Below are 18,646 nucleotides of genomic sequence, written 5' to 3' on the forward strand. Positions count from 1 at the left end.
TATGGGATCCTGGCACATTCAAAGCGAGGACTTTAGCGGCAAGGCCACCCCAGCTTCAACTTTCAAAAGCCCCCACGTGGGTGGGGGCCTACACCATGAAGTAGCAAGTTAAGCCTCTGCCTGGGGAGCCATCATCCCATATGGGTGTCAGTTCCTCTCCAGACTTTTCTGCTTCTAATCCTGCTTTCTGCTAATGTGCTTGGGAAGCAGGGAAGATGACTCAAGTGCTTGGGTGCCTGCACCCATACAAAACACCCAGTAATTGTTCTAGGCTCTGGAAGATGGAAGCCCTCTCTCTGTGTCTCTCTTCTTTCTGGAACTTTACAAATAAAAATAAATATTTTTAAAAAGGAAGAAAAAAATGCCCCCATTTCCCATGACCAACCTTGAACCAAACTGCAAACTCATAGGAAAGCCTAATCTTGCCTCTATTCCTCTGACATTACTATAAACTCCTTGACCTCCCGTAAGCAATCAGCTGAGCCTCGTCTTATCCACTGGTTTTGTTGGTAACGTCTGGGAACCTGAAATCCCCTGTTGGCAGGTATTTTTGTGCCTGTGTCACGAAGCGGATGTCACGTACCTTTTTCACGCAGACAGCTGTCATAGCTAGAGGAGTTGTGGACTCTGCTCCTATATATTCAGGAATCTGAATCATTGGGCAGGTGGGGGCTGAAGGTGGAAAGGTTGGGGAAGAACTGATTACAAAACTGGGGAAGCCTTCAGAGTTGGGAAGGCATTTCCTGGGCGCATTCTCTTCTCTGCCAACTCGGGGCGCCCTGCTCTGGCGCGGGCGCTGCACTACGCGATTTGGAAGGAGAGTGGACACTTTGCACCAGAGCCCTCGTTCAGACTCTCCTAGTCTCCTTCGCTCTTTGTGAAAGTTTTTGTAAGTGCACCGGGTCCAGGTCGCTGTGATCCGCAGGGAAAGAAGAGGGCGGGAAGTAAGGCTGATGATTAGGGCCGGGGCGGGGCTGCGGCTGGGGCGGATCTTCAAATACTGCCGGCGTTCGTGGCCATCCGCAGAACGCGGAATCTGGAGCCCTGGGTCTCCCCTGAGAGTCCGCCTTTATCTGCAGCACTGGTCCACGTCCTCCAGCCACAGCCACCGGTGAGCACAGGATAGGCCGAAGAGCGCCCAGCGTGATGCGCTGGGGCCCTGGCTCCCGGGAACCTCCCTTCCCCCTGCTACGGGTTGCCCTGACTGTGGCCGGCTGGCAGTTGCTGCTCCCAGTTCCATGAGTGTCCAGGCGGGTTCAGGTCTAGGCTAGGAACCCCCAGACAGGAGAGATGGCAGGGCTAGGGGAACCTGGTCACTGTGGGCTCAGCCTGCAGGAACTCTTCTGTGCTGCAGTAACCCACCGGGGCTGCCTTCTGGCTTCTCAGCTTCTTGCCCTGACTTCTCCTTCCATTGCAGAACCGCAGTTTGGAGCCTTTACCTCATCGCCATGAGACTCCTGCTGGTATGCCTGCTCAGCTGCACCCTGGTTGTGAGCGACTCGGAAGTGAGTGACTTTACTGCTTTGTTTTTTGCTGCAGAAGGGTATTTGCAGGACCCCAAGAGTGCCAGGGGAAAGGAGGATTTGCATGGGGCGTGGAGTCTTTTGGACTCCATTACCAGCCCAGCCAAACTCCACTGAGAGAGCAGGACAGGTGTGGCAATGGGAGCCTTGAGAACCAAGGGACCTTGTGCTGTGGGCAAGGACATAACGATGCACAGGGACTGTTCCAGTGTGCGGGCACCTGGTATGTGAAGCTCGCGTGGCTCAGCCCCTTTTGCCCTCCTGGAAATGCATGATGTTTCATTTGCAGGCTGGTTAGATATGAACAGGGCGAGGGGAGAGGGAGCTGGATGGAAGAGTGGACATGGGAATGGAGTCAGTTAATCCTCATCCTGGAGTCCCAGGAGCACGATACCTTTGGTGACCTGTCCCTCTCTCCCCCCAACCTCTTCCAGGGAAGCAATGAACTTCACCGAGTGTCTGATGCTTGTAAGTATCCACCCCTTGCACAACAGCTAGCTGCACACACATCTTGGAGAAGTCTTAGAGGGCAGCTCCTCCTCCTCCTTGGCTGCTGGATGCTGCCCTTCCCAACCCTCTCTGCCTCCCCTTTGCTCCAAGCTCCTTGCTTACCCTACCTTTGTACTTTCCAGCACACTGCAGCTGTCTGAACGGAGGAAAATGTGTGTCCTACAAGTACTTCTCCAACATCTGGCGGTGTGACTGTCCAAAGAACTTCCAAGGAGAGCACTGTGAGATAGGTATGGGCATCCTGGCTCTAACCTGGAAGAGGGGGCACAAGAGATTTCGGGGAAGTGAGAGATGGGTGGGATGCAAGAGCAGGCAGGGGTTAGGAGCCAGAGGAAGGTTGGATGACATCTTCCTCCTGATGTTGTTGGTACATACGGCTAAACATAAACACAGGTGCAAAGAATTTCACGAAGCAGTGGCTGAACAAATGAGGGTTGGGGATGGAAGGAGATGGTTTGTAATGTATTCTGTCTCATCTAAAGCTTTTTTTTATCTGTAAAATGTCTACTACAAATATTCTCCTCTTCTAACATTCTCTTGTCCTCATATTCTGTAGATAAGTCAACAACCTGCTATCATGGGAATGGCCACTATTATCGCGGAAAAGTCAACACCAACACTGACATCATGGGCCGACGTTGCCTGGACTGGAACTCTCATGCTGTCCTAAAGAAAACATACCATGCCCAGAGATCTGATGCCCTTCATCTGGGGTTGGGGAAGCATAATTACTGCAGGTGAGAGGATAGGTAGTAAGAACCAGGAGCCCTCCCTATAGCTTCACAATAGCTCTTATTACCAACACCCTATACTCCCGTAGTGCTAGCCAGAGTATGAAAAATGTGAGGTTTTTGGTTGAATTTTTGCTGGAGCGGAGGATGCGGGGAAGACATTATGGGTTGGAATGACATTCCCTGCCTCTCTGTGTTGCCAGGAATCCAGACCACCAGAGGAAGCCCTGGTGCTACGTGCAGGTGGGCCTACACCTGGTTGTCCAAGAGTGCAAGGTGCAAGAGTGCCTTGTTGGTGAGTTTCACTGACCTGCTCAGTGGAGTGCAAGAGGACAAATTCATGTGTCCTCTTATTTCATTGCAGAAGGGGTGAGGAGGGAGGTCTGCCTGAATGGGCTGTTTTTGCCTTCCTGCCTTCCCCAAGACACCTCTCTCTTTCTCCTTCAGCAAAAAGGCCTACCCCTCCTCCCAGAAAGCTGGAATTTCAGTGCGGCCAGAAGGCTCTGAGGCCCCGCTTTAAGATCGTTGGGGGAGAATTCACCACTATTGAGAACCAGCCTTGGTTTGCAGCCATCTACAGGAAGCACCGGGGAAGCAATGACACTTACTTGTGTGGCGGCAGTCTCATCAGTCCTTGCTGGGTGGTCAGTGCCACACATTGCTTCATGTAGGTCCCTCTCTTTTCTCTCTGACCCTCCTCCTCTGCCACCCTCAAACACATCCCTTCCTTTTTTTCCCAGAAAAGGGCTCTACTGCAATTCTTTCTCACTCAGTCCCACTCCATGTGGCCCTGGCTTTGGGGACAAGTCATGCTTTGTAGCCACTATCATGGGGGGCAGGAATTGATAGGGACTCATGAGATCAGGGTTTTCTGACAAGTCTCACCTCCCACAGTAATAACCCAAAGAAGGAGAACTATGTTGTCTACCTGGGTCGGTCCAGGATCAACTCCATGACACCTGGGGAAATGAAGTTTGAAGTGAAGCAACTCATCTTGCATGAAGGCTACAGTGCTGATTCGCTGGCTCACCACCACGATATTGGTGAGTGGAAAACTCTCATCTACCCTGATAATGATGGCTGGGGAAAGAGTTTCCAAAGGACTTATTTGAGGCTCAAATTGGTGTTGGGGGGGGGACACTTTAAAACCGCTGCTTTACACAACAAGGGGAGTAGTGGGAAGATGTTAGAGAGAAATAAATGAGAACCATGGTGCTCTTCTATAAAGACCACGAACTTCCCCCAACAGGTGCCTCTTTTAAGTGGAAATAGCTCTGTGAGCATATGGCTTGGGCTAGGAATGTCTTGTACTTGCAAATTAGAAAAAAGTGTTCCTACTGTCATTGCCTGTAGCCTTATGTAGACACAGAACTTAGAAAGTAGGGTCTTGGGTTGGATTTTAGTCCAATTTCCTCAGCTAGTGCTTTCTGCAGGAAACAATCTGTATAGCTGTGCCCAGAATCCCTGGCTGCCCACACCTTTGTCAGCAACTGCAACATAAATCCTTAGGGCATGGAAGGCTTCCCAGTGACAAGCTGTCAGCTCAACTCTCTGTGACCATAACTGACCAAGGGGTAGACAAAGCTACTTCCTTAGTGTTTGCAGGGGAGAAATGGAGACCACCTAAATTGGTGGTGATTTTTTTCCTCTGACTGATCCGCCTACAGCCTTGCTGAAGATACTTTCCAGCACCGGCCACTGTGCAGAACCTTCCCGGTCCATACAAACCATTTGCTTGCCCCCATCGCGTGGAGATGTCAACTTTGGCTCAAACTGTGAGATTGCCGGCTTTGGAAAAGAGAATTCCAGTAAGTGACATTTGAAGCTTACTGAGGAGGGTGTTTGGGCGAGTATTGTGACCTGGGAATGACCTGATAATAAATGAAGACTGTGGAAATAGAGATGGTAGCACTGGAGAGGCAGCAGGTGGGCCCAAGAATGGAGGGGGGTTTGTTATCAAGAGTGACAGGCCACAGACACAAGCAGATGGGAGGCTGTGGGAAGGGTAAAGCTCAATTTAAAAAAGACTAAGAGCTTTTCCTGATAGGGACACTGGTTCCCTTCTCTGGAGGACAGTCTAGTGGGCATCCCCAACACAAACTTCCCCCATTTTTTCCATCCAGTTGACTACATGTTTCCAGAGAGACTGAAAATGGCTGTTGTGAAGCTGCTTTCCTACGAGGAGTGCCAGCAGCCCCATTACTATGGCTCTGAAGTCACCAACAAAATGCTGTGTGCTGCTGACCCAAACTGGGAAACAGATTCTTGTCAGGTCAGTGTTCTAAGCATCTCTACCATTTTCAGAGCTACTGGGTCTGTCTCTGCCAACCACAGGGAGTTTCTCTCAAGCCAGTGCCCTAAGAGGTGAGAATCAGGAACTCAAGTCTTTGGAGAATCCAAACCAATCTTAAAGTGTTTCCTAAACATTTGTCATGAGTCTCGATCCATGCTAGCACTTCAGATTAGTGTGCAAATCTCTCTCTTTTTTAAAAAAATTACTTATTTTTATTGGAAAGGCAAATACATAGAGGAGAAAAGACAGAGAGGAAGATCTTCCGTTCGATGATTCACTCCCTAAGCAGCCTCAATGGCTGGAGCTGAGTCAATTCGAAGCTGGGAACCTCTTCCGGGTCTCCCACACGGGTGCAGTGTCCCAAAGCTTTGGACCATCCTCTACTGCTTTTCCAGCAGGGAGCTGGATGGGAAGTGGAGCTGCCGGGATTAGAACCGGCACCCACATGGGATCCCAGAATGTTCAAGGTGAGGACTTTAGCCGTTATGCTATCACACCGGGCCGACAAATCTCTTTTAAGATCATAGAAGAGATAGTAGAAGACTGTATAACTCAGAATTCAGAGCACAGTATGAACTGGAAAAAAATGTTTAGGCGACAGAGGTGAGTGTCAACCAGATAGTCGGGGAGGGGAGGCTTTGAAGAGGATGTAACTTGATAGGGAGCTAAGGAGACAGAGAGAAGGAAGGAAACTTCCTTCTGGTTGAAAAACTGAGAATGAACATAGCATATGCCAGGTTGGGGAAAAGTAAGTTCTGGGAGTGTGGATCAAAGGGTTGCAGATAACAGAGCTTTGAAAACGTTTTAACAGAGGATTTTAAACTTGTAGTAGCAATGAAAGTCACCGTGGCCTTTGGCTCTAAGAACCTCTCCCTCATTTTTCAGACATGCTTGGGTAATGGGATATGAAGGCATCCTCCTTGCACTTCTCTTAAGGCTCACATTTTGTGTCTTTGGCTTTTCCAGGGAGACTCAGGAGGGCCCCTCGTCTGCTCCAAGGAAGGACGCATGACTCTGACTGGGATTGTGAGCTGGGGCAGTGGATGTGCCGTGAAGTATAAACCAGGAGTCTACACAAGAGTTGCAGAATTCCTGCCTTGGATCTACAGACACATTGGGGAAGAGAATGGCCTCATTCCCTGAGAACTCCCAGGGAAACCAAGGGAGGAAATGAGAACCACCCACTTCCATACTGATCGTCCTTTTGGCAGTAGGGTCATCTCCACCAGCCATAAATGAGAAACTAGGTGGATAGGCTCTACAAAGATGGTTTTGCTTGTGCTGCCCAGCAAGACAAGTGACAGTAGCTGTATACTCAGACCCCAGCCTGGGTGCTGGCCACCCAGACTCCCCTGGCCAGAGAGAAGGCGCACTCCTAACTCAGCATGGTAGTTTGTCATTTTCTGGACTAAAGTCTCCTGGAGCTAAAAAAAGAAATGGCATCTCCTATGCATAGGTGGAAAGATTGCTAGCTCCCTCAACAATGGTCATTCATGAGGCCCACTTTTGGGAAATGAATCATTTCCCTGGTTAGGAAGTTGATGTCTCTTGATGGATATTGGCCCATGTGGGAACAGCAGTCTGGGGAGTGGAGATACTGATGACTTAAGGAAGGGTTCTGATATTCCATAACTGTATCAGGAGTTACTATATCAGAATATGTTTGTGCTTTGATGTATGACCCACGAATGTTAAGTGTGAGCAGCAGCTTGTGTATTCCTGTGTCTGGCAATAAGTATAGCTATTTCCTTAAAATGTGTGGACTGTGTGATACCACAATGAGGGTCTGCTTGTAGAAGCTATGGGTCAACTCAGGTCTCTTTGGTCTCTCACATGATGATGCCTGTGAATGTATCATTCTGAGGTTCAACCTATAACCAGCATGAAATGTCACCATTTCATTTCACGTGGATTCCCTTTCTTGGCCAGTTACTCATCAGCCTAATTTATCTAATCCTCACTGGGTGGGACCACTCCTGTACACTGAATATTTAATAATTATATTCTACTATTTTAATTTATATCTATTTTTGTAACTGAATAAAGACAATAAAACTTGATTTTTCTGAAGACTTTGGTTTCTCCTTGGTGTATGTAGGAGAGGGAATTGGAGAGCATAAAAAGTAAATTATGGGGCTGGTATGATGGCTTAATTAACTAATCCTCTGCCTGCAAGTGCCAGTATCCCATATGGTCACTGGTTCATGTCTGGTTGCTCCAATTCCCATCCAAGCTCCCTGATTGTGGTCTGGGAAAGCAGTGGAGGATGGCCTAAAGCCTTGGAATCTTGCATCTGCATGGAAGATCCAGAGAGGGGTCCTGACTCCTGGATTGGAATGACCTCAGCTGCAGCAGTTATGGTCATTTGGGGAGTGAACCAGTGGGTGTAAGATCTTTCTCTATGTTTCTCCTTCTTTCTTTAAATCTGTCTTTCCAATTAAAAATTTTTTAAAAAGTAAATGATAAAGTGACGCGCTCCTCAGAGTTCTTTATGGGGATACATCTCTGGGCTTAATGGGGCTATTGGAAGTAGAGATTAGGAGTTGAAGGTAAGAACTGTTATGATACAGAAGATATAAAAAGGTGATCTAAGCCAGGGTCCCATGGTTTGGGAAGTAGTATACAGGCTAATTCCAGTTTCCAGTTACTTCCTTAGCCTGATGACTTCGTGTAGTACACTTTTTATATAATTGTGCACATTGGTCCTCTTAAAAGTTAACTCTCCTACATTCTTATTTTTTTTTGCCCTCTTAAACTGACCTCAGTCAAGAACATTTGCATAAGTAAAAACTTTTGATGCAAAACCCCAGTTCGAGTTTGTTGCATTCAAGGAATAGAAAACATAACTTCCTGTCATATGCATGTGTGGCTTGTGCTGAATTATCTCAGCGTATTAGGGAATTCATGACCAGTAATTGCTATCCCACAAGATCAGAATATAAAGTCCTAATAAGGATAAACATATATGAGAGCTTTTTGAAAAGCTCACACAAAATGTGCATTACAAAACAACTATACCGCATGGATTTCAATTTTTTTTGCACCAAAATAAACATCTTTTATTTTTTACTTTTTGAGCTTTCAGAAATACTCTCATATTTTGAACCAAACAGCAGATGCTGAAGAACAGATCTATAAGGCTGACTGGGAGATAGAGCTTACTGCCAAAAGGTTGGAATTTCCAAATTGTGTTAATGGGCTTTGGCAGTATTTTTGAACGAGTCACCTGAGAACTTTAAAATTTATATCCACACCTTTGCCCCACCTGTAGAGATTGTGATTCAGGTCAGGTCTGTGCCAGGGCTCGGGACTTGATGAAAGTGCCCAAGGCAACTCTGATAGGCTCCACTGACTCAGAACATTTGGGCAACAATTGGTTAGGACACGTGAAGGGCAGGTCCTCTGCAGGGACAGCCAATTCTCTGAGTGGAGCCGGGGTTACAATGACTTGTGGGCCCTCTGTGTGTTCAGAGGATCCCTGGAGGTCAAAAAACTGTGAGTAATCAGATTTGGGTCCTCATAATCCAGCATACCATTTTGCACAGTGTGCTGCAGCAATTCAGCTTGTGGATTTTGGAGTCAGATGGCCTGGACCAGAATTCTGTCTGTAATACTAGCTGTGCGACTTGCGATAGACTATCAGCTTCTCTGCACCATATTTTCCTCATCTGTCCAAAAGAGATGACATCCACCTCCCAGGATTATTGTAAGAATTAATGGATTCATGGACCCAGGGCAATGGCTTAATTGACTGATCCCGCCTGCAAGTGCCAGGATCCTATAATGGCACATATTTGTGTCCTGGCCGCTCCAATTCCCATCTAGTTCTCTGCTTGTGGCCTGGTAAAGTGGTGGAGAATGACAAAAAGTCTTGGGATCCTGTATTCATGTGGGAGACCCAGAAGAGGCTCCTGGCTTCTGGCTTTGGATCAGCTCAGCTCTGGCCAATGGACCCATTTGGGGAATGAACCCTAGGACATAAGATCTTGTCTGTCTCTCTTGCTCTCCATAAATCTGCCTTTCCAATAAAATAAATAAAATACATTTATTTTACTGTAATAAAATGCATTTATTTATTTTACTGGAAAGGCAAATTTACAGAGAAAAGGAGAGGCAGAGAGAAAGATCTTCTATTCACTGGCTCACCCCAAAATGGCTGCAACGGCCAGAGCTGATCCCATTCAAAGCCAGGAGCCAGGAGTTCTTCCCAGGTCTCTCATGTGGGTGCAGGGTCCCAAGGCTTTCCCAGGCCACAAGCAGGAAGCATGGACCTGGATGAGAAGTGGAGCAGCCAGGACACGAACCGCTACCCATATGGAATCCTGGCTCTTGCAAGGTGAGGATTTAGCCATTGAGACATTGTGCCAGGCTCATAAACCAATTTTTTTTTTAAAGAACTCATGAGTTCATAATTCCCCAGGTATAATCCTGGTACCAAATAAAAGCAGAAAATCAGCAGCTATCATCACAGAGCTTAGTAAATTCTGGTAGATTCAAATAGGAAATGCCTCTTCTCTACAACACAGGACTGCACTGAGTGTTTTGTGAGAGTATACACTTGTTAGGAAAGAAAGGGCATGATTTGAAGCTAAGAGGACCAGCCCAAGGTGAGTTGCAGCTCAGCCTCTGCACTCCCCTGCCAAGGGCCAAGAAGGATCTTGTTTAAACTTGAGCACTAAGGCTCAGAGACACTGAAAACAGGAAATATGAGCCCCACTAGCAGGGTTGAGCAAGAGGTGCTACCAGTCTTCCGACTATTTCCCAGCCACCAACCTGACCTCCCTGTCAGCTGCTGTCTCTTTCTGACTCTTCGAGCTCCATCACGGGGTAGGGGAGGGCGGTCAGGGAGGGAATAGGCATCTGCTGCTGCTCCAGAAACTCTTGTCAGGGCTCCAGATGTTCACTTGGGGGACTGCCTTCTAGCACTTGATGTGACTAAGCACTGCTCTAAGTTCTTCACTGTTGTCTGATAGAATTCTTCCAAAGTCCTATAAGGAAGGGACCGTGCTGTTACTAGCCTCATTTTACAGGGGAAAAAAATGGAGACACAAGGTTGAGGGACCTGCACAAGACAATGCAATTGCAGTGCTAAGGCCCAGAATTCAAGCTGTGTCCAGCACTTTGTCATCAGTGTCTTCATAGAGCTGTGAGTCCTGCAAAGAGAGCAGCCGTCCTCACAAACTTCCTGTTTCGGGGATGCTGCACTGCTAGGCAAAGGGTGTCAGCGAGTCAACCTTCTCCTGAACAATGGCTGTTTTAAGATTCCCAGGCCATGTGTGGAAATCATCTTGACTGTCAGTTTCAAAGTTCAACTTCACCCTTTCAAGCTAACCTCAGCGTTTTTTGCTGAAATCTGGTTTCATTGAAGTGGTTTCCGTTTTCACCAGAAGTCTTCCTACTGAAATATTCTGCAGCCCATTTTAATACCAGAACTCAACTTGATTTCAATGTATGCCTTATCTTTTCCATGCGTTAGCCCCTATGTTAGCCACCCACTCCATCTACCCTCCCATGCTCGCCCCCTGCTCCCTACTGATTGCATACCCTTTCTTTTCCAGCAGCAAACATTTGAGTCCCCCCCTTGAACCAGACATTAAGAGAGGAGTGACTGACATGTTTTAAAAATAATAATTTGGTTGAAGTAAAATTGAAACATTTCAACCATTTCAAAGTGCAGAGCCTGATAGTTCTTTCGCCTGTTCACAGAGTTGAGCAACATTATAGCTATTTCAGAACATTTTCATCACATCACAAATAAACCCCATGCTAACTGTCATTCCCCTTCTTTCTTCAAATCTTTCAGACCTAGGCAATCCCTAATATCCTTTATGTCTCTATGCATTTGTCAATTCTGGACATTTTCATATAAATAGAATTATATAATATGTAATCCTATGTGACTTGCCTTTTGTCCTTAGCATGAAAATGTCAAGTTTCATCTATATTGTAGCATGTGTCAGTACTGCCATTGAGTTTAAAATAACAAATTACCAGCTGTCATTCTAAATCAAGACACCACTTTGGCAGCTCTACTTCCAACCCACTTGCCTGCTAGTGTGCCTAGGAAAGCAACGAAAACTACCTGAATGCTTGTGTCCCTGTTCCCCACAGGAGAGTTCCAGATGGAGTTCTGGCTTCCTGTCCCTGCCCTGGCCCAGCAATGGCCAATGAGGAGGCCATTCTGTCTGTCTCTCTGATTTGCAAAGAAATAAAACATGTATTTAAAAATAACAGATGGGGAGAAAAGATTAACTAGACCCCTTCAGACCTTGCAGTTGCACTGAGAAACCATTCAACAACATTTCTTAGTTTATTTACAATATCCATACACTATCCATTCTTTTAAATGCTGGTAGTACAAGAATAAATGAGACAGTCCTAGTCTTCAAGGAGCTCACTATGTAAAAGAAACACAATCATGACCATGATACAATGTGATAAGTGCTATCATAAAAGTATGCATAAAATATATGAAACAAAAAGTAGATGTTTGGTTAAGGTGACAGTTAAGACACCTGCATCCCACATTAGAAAGCCTGGGTTTGATGTCTACCTCCAGCTCCTGACTCCAGCTTGCTGCTAAGGCAGATGCTGGGAGACAGCAGGTAATAGTTCAGTTGATTGGGTTCCTGTCATACAGGTAGGAGAAATGGATTGAGTTCCTAGTTTCTGTCTTCCACATGGCCCAATCCAGTTCAGGTTGTTTTAAGCATGTGGGTAATGAACCAGCAATGGGAGATCTCTCTCTATTCCCTTGAATCTACCTATCTCTCTGTTGCTCTGCCTCTATAAATAAATAAATATCTTTGGAAAAGACCTAGTAGAAGAGGCTGAGATTTCAAAGGAAACACAACAAGCCAGAAATGTTATTAGTGGCTATGAATGTTATGAGAATGTTACTTTTATAGTTACTATTACAAATGGGTAAACATTTATAGTTAATGGGATTGAAACAATTTTATGACTCCTTTTTTAAAAAACGATTTATTTATTTTTATTGGAAAGTCAGATATACAGAGAGGAGGAGAGACAGAGAGGAATATCTTCTGTATGATGATTCATTCCCCAAATGGCTGCAACAGTTAGAGCTGAACCAATCTGAAGCCAGGAGCTCTTCAGGGTTTCCCATGTGGGTGCAGGGTCCCAAGGCTTTGGGCCGTCCTCTCCTGCTTTCCCAGGCCACAAGCAGGGAGCTGGATGGGAAACAGGACCTTCATATGGGATCCTGGAGCGTTCAAGGCGAGGACTTTAGCCACTAGGCTATTGTGCCAGGCCCAGCTCCTTTCTTAGTTTTGAAAAACAGCACCTGCAAACAGGAGGTAATATTCAGAATATTTTACTACCAAGATTTCCCAGTACTAGCACTTTCACAGGCAGCTGGAGCAGGGAGGGGTCTCTAGGGTTCCACCAGTCATCAACCCTGTGGTTGCTGGATTGTAACAAAATGTACGAGAGGCTGGAAGTCAGGGGATCACCTATGGGGAATCAGGAAAAATGTACCATTTAGTAGTTGAATAGAACTGGTTCCCATTACTGAGTATCTCACCAGCTGGGAACTTAACCCATGTCTCTCATATGCGTGAGTGGGACCCATCTATTTGATCCATCGCCTGTTATCTTCCAGACTACGCATTAGCAGGAAATTGGAAAGAAAGCAGCGCCCTGATTCAAATCCAGGCACTCCAACACAGGTTGTGGAAGTCCCAAGTGGCAGATTAACCTTGGGGCCAAATGCTTACTTCTAGTTAGTCACGAATGATGCACTTCTCAAAATCTTAAACATTCCCCTCCTCATAACCTAAACTTCTTCTGAGAAAACCTTTTTTATACTCAGGGCTAAATGACCACCAATCAACAGGTGAATCGGGCCTGGCAGCGTGGCCTAGTGGCTAAAGTCCTCACCTTGAATGCGCCAATATCCCATATGGGCGCCGGTTCTAATCCAAGCAGCTCCACTTCCCATCCAACTCCCTGCTTGTGGCCTGGGAAAGCAGTCAAGGATGGCTCAAAGCCTTGGGACCCTGCACCCGCGTGGGAGACCTGGAAGAAGTTCCTGGATCCTGGCTTCGGATAGCATAGCAACGACCGTTGTGCTCACTTGGGGAGTGAATCATCAGACAGAAGATCTTCCTCTCTGTGTCTCCTCCTCTCTGTATATCTGACTTTCCAATAAAAATAAAATACATCTTGAAAAAAAACCAGGTGAATCGCAAAGGTTTATCTCTGCCCAGACTCCTCCTCTGAGCCCAAATTACTATTTTTCATTATCTATTCAACTCCCCTTTGATTGTCTCACACAGAGCATGTCAAAATCAGCCTGCGTTCATGTCTCAACCTGGACATCTTTCATCTCTATCTGCATCTCAGTTTACGGTAGCACACTGATACACCCATGTAAGAAAAAATCTAGCCGTCATCTTGACACTTCCATCTCTCCACCCCTATCCAATCGATCATCAAATCCTGGAAATGTGTCTAGTGTCTTCTGAAGTTCCATTTCTCTTCATCTCAACCATCACCATTAGCTGAGTGCAAGCCACCACCACCTCCTGCCCCATCACTGCCATAGCTTCCTAATTGGTTTCCCACGTTGACTTTATCTCCTTCCACTCACACATCACTATTAATACATTTATTTCACCTAAAACAAAGTAGTCTTTTAAAAATGCAATTATGCTTAATAACTCCTGTTCCATAATGGTGGCCTGCAGGTCTAGGGAGGGTCAGGCATTAGCTCTTCTGTTAGCTCAAGGCACAAAACTCTCAATCTCCTTCTCCTCAGCCTCCCTTAATTGTTATCTCTCTTCCACCACAGGACCCTTGCACATGTTTATTCAGCCTAGAAATTTCATTCTGACTTTATTCTACCAGTTAAGTTCTTTTTCGTGCTTTAAAAAAACCTTTCCTGGGCCTGGTGCCATGGCTCAGCTGGCTAAATCTTCACCTTGCATGCACTGGGATACCATATTGGTACTAGTATGCTCCACTTCCCATCCAGCTCCTTGCTTATGATCTGGGAAAGCAGTGGAGGATGGCCCAAAGCCTTGGGGACCTGCATCTGCACAGGTGATCTGGAAGAAGCTCCTGGTTCCTAGCTTCAGATCAGCTCAGCTCCAGCTGTTACAGCCATCTGGGGAGTGAACCCAGATGGAAGATCTTTCTCTCTGTTTCTTTTTCTCTATATAAATCTGCCTTTCCAATAAAGACAAATACATCTTTAAAAACAAAAACCAGGAAAACAAAGATGGTGGAATAGGGTAAGGACATGTTTAAATATACAGAGAAATATTAGCCAGGGTGAAGCAGAGAGGGCCCATTCCAGGAAACAGACAGGACAGACCAAAGGCAGATGGGTACCTGGATACTGACAGACATGGGAAAGCAGCAGAAACAATGGTGTGGTGTTACAGTGACCAGATATCCCAGTGGCATTCATCCAGCTGTGATGCGAACTGCATGGGTGGCCGGAATTCCACCAGCAAACAGGTGGGAAGGGGAGTTTACCTGGAACTTAAGGGGTGAACCCAAAGAACTGCCTGACCTGCTGGTTTGTTTGATTTGACCAGGGGCAGAGAGAGCAGCAGGTCCCAAACAGGTGGTGCGGGAACAGGGTGGATTTCACATGCCAGACACCCAACAGAGCTGAATCTGGCACCGTTTTGTGCAGGAAGGCAAAGGCTATGGGACAGCACTGAGCATGCACTAAGCTAGGAGCAAACTCATTTCTGGCTCAATGAATTGCAATGATGGGGCATCCAACAGGTTCCACTCAAAATAGTTCTGGTTAGCCCCCAGACCTAAAGGCCAGTAGATAAAGAACTCCACGAGTAACACATTAGGCTTCATTTTGTGCAATGTGGCAAAGGCTTTGAGACTTCAGGGACAACAGTAAGCTGTGTATGCATTCAGCTGGGGTTGAACTCACTCAGTGCATTGTGCTGGTCACCACTCACTGGAGTGACACAAGTGACTGCAAAAAAAAAAAAAAAAAAAAAAAAGCCCCACGCGGTGCCCTAGCGGCTAAAGTCCTCACCTTGAACGTGCTGGGGTCCTATATCTGTGGTTCTAATCCTGGCAGCTCCACTTCCCATCCAACTCCCTGCTTGAGGCCAGGGAAAGCAGTCGAGGATGGCCCAAAACCTTGGGTTCCTGCACCTGCATGGAAGACTCGAAGAGGCTCCTGGTTCCTGGCTCCTGACTCCGTATCAGCATAGCATCAGCTGTTGCACTCACTTGGGGAGTGAATCATCGGATGGAAGATCTTCCTCTCTGTCTCTCCTCCTCTCTGTATATCTTTGTAATAAAAATAAATAAATCTTGAAAAAAAGCCATGTACCAACCACAATGAGTAAAATCAAATTGTAGACCTGTGGGTGAAATAGCTTAGAAATCTGCCCCAAGAAGAAGAATCTGATCACCAGAAGTACAATGACCAAAAGCAAAAGAGGAGACAAAGGCACAATGAATATTACTGAAGACTCCCCTGCAAAGGAGCAAAGGCCTTTGCCAACCTCAGAGTTAACTAAGGAATATATAAAGAAAATGGGGGATAGGGAATTCAGAAAGCTCATTATAAAACTTCTTATCAATGATGAGAAGCACCTACAGGAGTTCAAGAAATGTAATGAGTATGTCACACAGGAAACAGCAACATTGAAACAAAATCAAGCCAAATTATTGGGAACAAAAGACGCAATATTGCAAATTAAAAGTACAGTGGAAACTCTCCATAATAGAATGAAAGAAATAGAAGGAAGAATCTCAGAATTGGAAGATATTTCCTGTCACCAGGGGAAACAAACAAAAAGCTGGAAGCTGAGCTGGGTCAAGCTAAAAAAAGTATTCAAGAGTTAAGAGACACTATTAAAAGGCCAAATGTAAGAGTTATGGGAGTCCCAGAAGGTGCAGAAAGAGAAGCTGGGTTTAAAAACCTATTTGATGAAATCATAAAGGAAAATTTCCCTAATCTGGAGAAACAACATCCAGGAGGTGAACAGAACTCCCAACAGGGTTGACCAAAAGTGATCTTCACCTCAACATATGATAATCAAGTTCTCTTCAATTGGACATAAGGAAAAGATCCTGATATGTACATGAAAAAAATTATTTAACTTATAAACGAATGCCAATGAAATTTACAGTTGACCTCTCACAGGAAACTCTACAGGCCAGAAGAGAATGGAGTGACATATTCCAGATTCCAAAAGCAAAAAATTGTTGGGCCAGAATAATGTTCCCAGAAAAGCTTTCCTTTGTCTTTGAAAATGAAATAAAATTCTTCCACAGTAAAGAAAAGTTAAAAGAATATGCCTCTTTCTTTTTTTTTTTTTTAAAGATTTATTCATTTTCTTGCAGCCAGATATACACAGAGGAAGAGAGACAGACAGGAAGATCTTCCGTCTGATGATTCACTCCCCAAGTGAGCCGCAATGGGCCGATGCATGCCGATCCGAAGCCGGGAACCTGGAACCTCTTCCGGGTCTCCCACGCGGGTGCAGGGTCCCAAGGCTTTGGGCCGTCCTCTCCTGCTTTCCCAGGCCACAAGCAGGGAGCTGGATGGGAAGTGGAGCTGCCGGGATTAGAACCGGCGCCCATATGGGATCCCGGGGCTTTCAAGGCAAGGACTTTAGCCACTAGGTCACGCCGCCGGGGCCAGAATATGCCTCTTTCAAACCTGCCCTACAAATGATACTTAAAGATGTTCTCTTGACAGAGAAAAAGAATAATATCCACCAAAACCAAAGGTAAATGTGAAGAGCATCCCAAGAAAATAACAACAGAAGACTAAGTCAATGAACAACCCATTGCTAATATGACAGACCATGGATTAGTAGACTGGATTTAAAAAACAAAACTCATCTATTGGTTGCTTACAGGAGACACATTTACCAACAAAGATCAGTGGAAACTATTTCATGGATTTTGATTTTTTTTTAAAGTTTCATTTCTTCAAAATAGTTTTTCTTTGCTCATATTAAATTCTTCACTGACTCATTGATCCTACAGTGGCATCAATTTTCTCAAAAAAATCTTGATTTTCTTTCTCATTTCTTCAGTGACACATTAGTCATTCAGTAACATGCTATTTAACGTCATGGCATTGTAAATTTCTTTTTCTCTTCCTGTTGTTTTTGTATTGTGGCTTTTCGTTTAAGGGGATGTATAGTAACTGTGTAATGGAGACTATCATATGCAGTTGTGAGAATACAATGCAGTATGCAGCTCTACTTCCTTCATGAGTTCAGAGAATAAGTGCTTTAATTTTTAAAAATAGATTTATTTATTTTTATTGAAAAGTCCGATATACAGATAGAAGAGACAGAGAGGAAGATCTTCTATCCATTAATTCACTCCCCAAGTGGCTGCAATGGCCGGTGCTGTGCCGATCCAAAGCCAGGAGCCTGGAGTCCTCTCTGGGTCTCCCATGTGGGTACAGGGTCCCAAGGCTTTGGGCTGTACTCAATTGCTTTTCCAGACCACAAGCAGGGAACTAGATGAGAAATAGGGCTGCCGGGATTAGACCCAGCACCCATATGGGATCCCGGTGTGTGCAAGGGGAGGACTTTAGCTGCTAGGCTACCACACTAGGCCCTAAGTGCTTTAACTTTTAAGATTTTAATTTGAGGGCCTGCCATAATGGTTCATTGGCTAAATTCTCGCCTTGCATGAGCCAGGATCCCATATGGGTGTTGGTTTGTGTTCTGGCTGCTCCACTTCCCAAGTTTATGTTTATAGCCTGCAGAAACAGTAGAGGATGGCCCAAACCATTGGGATCATGCTCCTGAATGGCAGATCCAGAAGAAGCTTCTGGCTCCTGATTAGCCCAGCTCCAGCTGTTGTGGTCACTTGCAGAGGGAACCAGTAGATGGGAAATCTTTCTTTGCCTTTCCTTCACTCTGTAAATCTGCCTTTTCAATAATAATAAAAAAATCTTTAAAAAAAGCTTTACAAATGAATAAGAATTAAAAACATTGTAATTTGAAAATCAGAATATCAGGGAGGAAGACAGAGAAAGAGAGAGAGAGAATGTTCTAACAACTGGTTCATTTTCCAAATGTCCAGAATGGTCTGGGGTGAGCTGGGCTGAAATCAGGAAATAAGAACTCCATCTAGTTTTCCCACATGGGTGGCAAGGCCCGAAATACTTGGACCATCTTACACTGCTTATCCAGATGCATTAGCATAGAACTGGATTGCAAGAGGAATAGGCAGGACTCTAACAGCCATCTGGATACGGTGCAGCTTGACATATACCACAGCACCAGGCCTGACATTTTACTTTTCATTGTGTTGTATCCTTATCATCTAGAATATGGCAGGCATTTTATACACATTTACTGAATGAACACATTTTAACATATTTTCTTCTACCTTCTCTATTTGCTGCTTTTTATACATGGTATTCAGATTCCATGCAGGATTTTATATCTTGTTCTTTTCCTTTGATTATTTGATCATTAGTCTTTTCCTGTGGTATTACAAATATATTGCAGCCTTAAATGTGCCATAAAATAAATATAGCACTCATTCAACTTCCTTTCAGGATTGAGGCAGCATAGACAATACGTAAGTTCTTTGCAAATATGTAC

At 45.3% G+C, this 18,646-nt stretch overlaps 2 protein-coding genes across 13 annotated transcripts in view; one reads left to right on the forward strand and one right to left on the reverse strand.

The window, feature by feature from the left end:
* Positions 1 to 18,646, reverse strand: part of CAMK2G (calcium/calmodulin dependent protein kinase II gamma) — a 166,372-nt gene that overhangs the window by 91,620 nt on the left and 56,106 nt on the right. The window lies entirely within an intron of this gene.
* PLAU (plasminogen activator, urokinase) lies at positions 969 to 7,127 on the forward strand. Its single transcript, XM_058671466.1, has 11 exons — positions 969 to 1,111; positions 1,418 to 1,505; positions 1,958 to 1,991; positions 2,156 to 2,263; positions 2,590 to 2,770; positions 2,968 to 3,059; positions 3,212 to 3,431; positions 3,659 to 3,807; positions 4,432 to 4,572; positions 4,888 to 5,036; positions 6,024 to 7,127. The coding sequence occupies exons 2-11, from the start codon at positions 1,449 to 1,451 to the stop codon at positions 6,198 to 6,200; spliced, it is 1,308 nt and encodes a 435-aa protein (XP_058527449.1). The 5' UTR covers positions 969 to 1,111; positions 1,418 to 1,448; the 3' UTR covers positions 6,201 to 7,127.

The sequence above is a fragment of the Ochotona princeps genome, chromosome 13, assembly GCF_030435755.1.
Source record: "Ochotona princeps isolate mOchPri1 chromosome 13, mOchPri1.hap1, whole genome shotgun sequence".
In the NCBI taxonomy this organism is placed as follows: Eukaryota; Metazoa; Chordata; class Mammalia; order Lagomorpha; family Ochotonidae; genus Ochotona; species Ochotona princeps.

Excerpts from the sequence above, each read along its gene's own strand:
- PLAU (XM_058671466.1), top strand. The coding sequence starts at position 1,449 with ATGAGACTCCTGCTGGTATGCCTGCTCAGCTGCACCCTGGTTGTGAGC. Across the intron at positions 1,506-1,957 it reads TGGTTGTGAGCGACTCGGAA|GGAAGCAATGAACTTCACCG; the intron begins GTGAGTGACTTT and ends AACCTCTTCCAG. Across the intron at positions 5,037-6,023 it reads GGGAAACAGATTCTTGTCAG|GGAGACTCAGGAGGGCCCCT; the intron begins GTCAGTGTTCTA and ends TGGCTTTTCCAG.